This window comes from Monoraphidium neglectum, assembly GCF_000611645.1.
Source record: "Monoraphidium neglectum strain SAG 48.87 unplaced genomic scaffold scaffold05976, whole genome shotgun sequence".
Taxonomy (NCBI): Eukaryota; Viridiplantae; Chlorophyta; class Chlorophyceae; order Sphaeropleales; family Selenastraceae; genus Monoraphidium; species Monoraphidium neglectum.
Genome location: NW_014007657.1, coordinates 1 through 1475, shown reverse-complemented (window position 1 = coordinate 1475; position 1475 = coordinate 1). Strand labels below are relative to the sequence as shown.

Genomic DNA, 1475 nt, shown 5'->3' with positions numbered 1-1475 from the left:
TGCTCGGGGGCACCGCTGTCGCAGGTCGCCTTAATCAGCAGCAGGCGTGCCGGATCGTGCGGCGCCGCGCGCCACGTTCCCTGACTGAGCACGGGTCACAACGTGCGTCTTGGATTTCACACGACTTTTGATGAGTGCCGCTTGCCTGCATCCCGTGCGTAGAGAAGCGTGCTGGGTAGCGGCCGTGCACGGAACCCGTGCCGAGATGCTTTCGCATGGTTGTGCAAGCGTTGTGATCAACTGATGAGGACATTTCGTTTACCCATATTTATACTCCTTGTTCGGGGAAAGAGGGCAGCGCAGCTCAACTGTAAGAACCACACTGTACCTGCCCACGTATCATACGATTCGAAACGCGATAGATTCGTAATTGATACAATCAAAACTGTCTTGTGATGAATTTTGGATGTCCTAGGCCACGGTCAACGTCTCATGCAGCCATGCTTGCTAGATTGACCGCTGTATGTGTCAGCTTGATGTGCTGCACGTGCTGGCTGAATTTGGACACCTGACAGGTGCCACCGGGCACGGTACAGAGGCATGGTTGGCACGATGACATGGCATCCTGGCAGCTGCGTGGAGACACGACGCTATTTGAAGGGGGGTCATATGCAGGATCGACCCCTTGCGTGGTCACCTGTGGTTTGGAGGTGCTCTATACGTTGAGCCCATCCCCCACCCAAATGCAATCCCTGAGGCTGAAAAAAAACAAAATCATGACCATACATGAAAAAAAAAACACAAAATGGTCTGCGCCCAGGGGTTTTTGCTTTTTGGACCAACTTCTCTTTTGACTTTTAGGGGCCGGTAGTAGTTGTCTGGCATACCCTCCGACGCCCGTCAAGTGGGCTGCTGTTTGACACGCACACCAGCAACCTGCCTTGTGCCCGTACATGATGTGGGCTGCTATCTAAACGGCCCAAGCAATCAATGAAAGCGCCGAGCCATCCTTTGTCTCGTGCCTGTTGTGACGTGCTGTGCGTTACACACGATCCGCGGCAAGCCAGCAGGCACGAGGGCAAATCACGTCGGGCATCCAGCAGCCGCGCTACCGGCCGCCTGTGCGGACGACCCTAAGGGCGGGCCCCCCTCAACAGCCCCTTGTCCAGGCCGACTGAAGCCCCCTTTTGAAATCGACCCCTCACGACCGCCGAGACGTCCCGTCGCCCACCCTGCTGCCCCCATGCGTCCGCGCCGTCCCCGTCCTGTTGCTACCCGGCCCGCCGCCGCCCCCGGCGGCGGCGGCGGCGGCGGCATGCTGCTGCTGCTGCGCCGCTGCAGCAGCAGCGGCGGCGGCGGCGGCGGCGGCCTTGGCGCGGCGGCGGTCCGCCGCTGACGTCAGCAGGTCTTCTACCGACTTGAGGGATCCCTCGTCCAGGCCGTGGACGTGCAGGCGCGTGTGGGGCTGCTGGGGCAGCGTCACGGCCGACGCGGCCGCCTTGGCCTTGCACTCCTGAAGCAGGTGAGTGCGGGCG

At 60.4% G+C, this 1475-nt stretch overlaps 1 protein-coding gene across 1 annotated transcript; it reads right to left on the bottom strand.

Annotated features, from left to right (window-relative positions):
• Positions 1-1141: 1141 nt before the first annotated feature.
• Positions 1142-1453, bottom strand: MNEG_16093 (hypothetical protein; the record flags this gene model as incomplete). The annotated part of the gene is made up of 1 exon (XM_014035436.1): positions 1142-1453. A coding segment is annotated over one exon (312 nt), but the record flags the coding sequence as incomplete, so codon positions are not given.
• Positions 1454-1475: the final 22 nt, after the last annotated feature.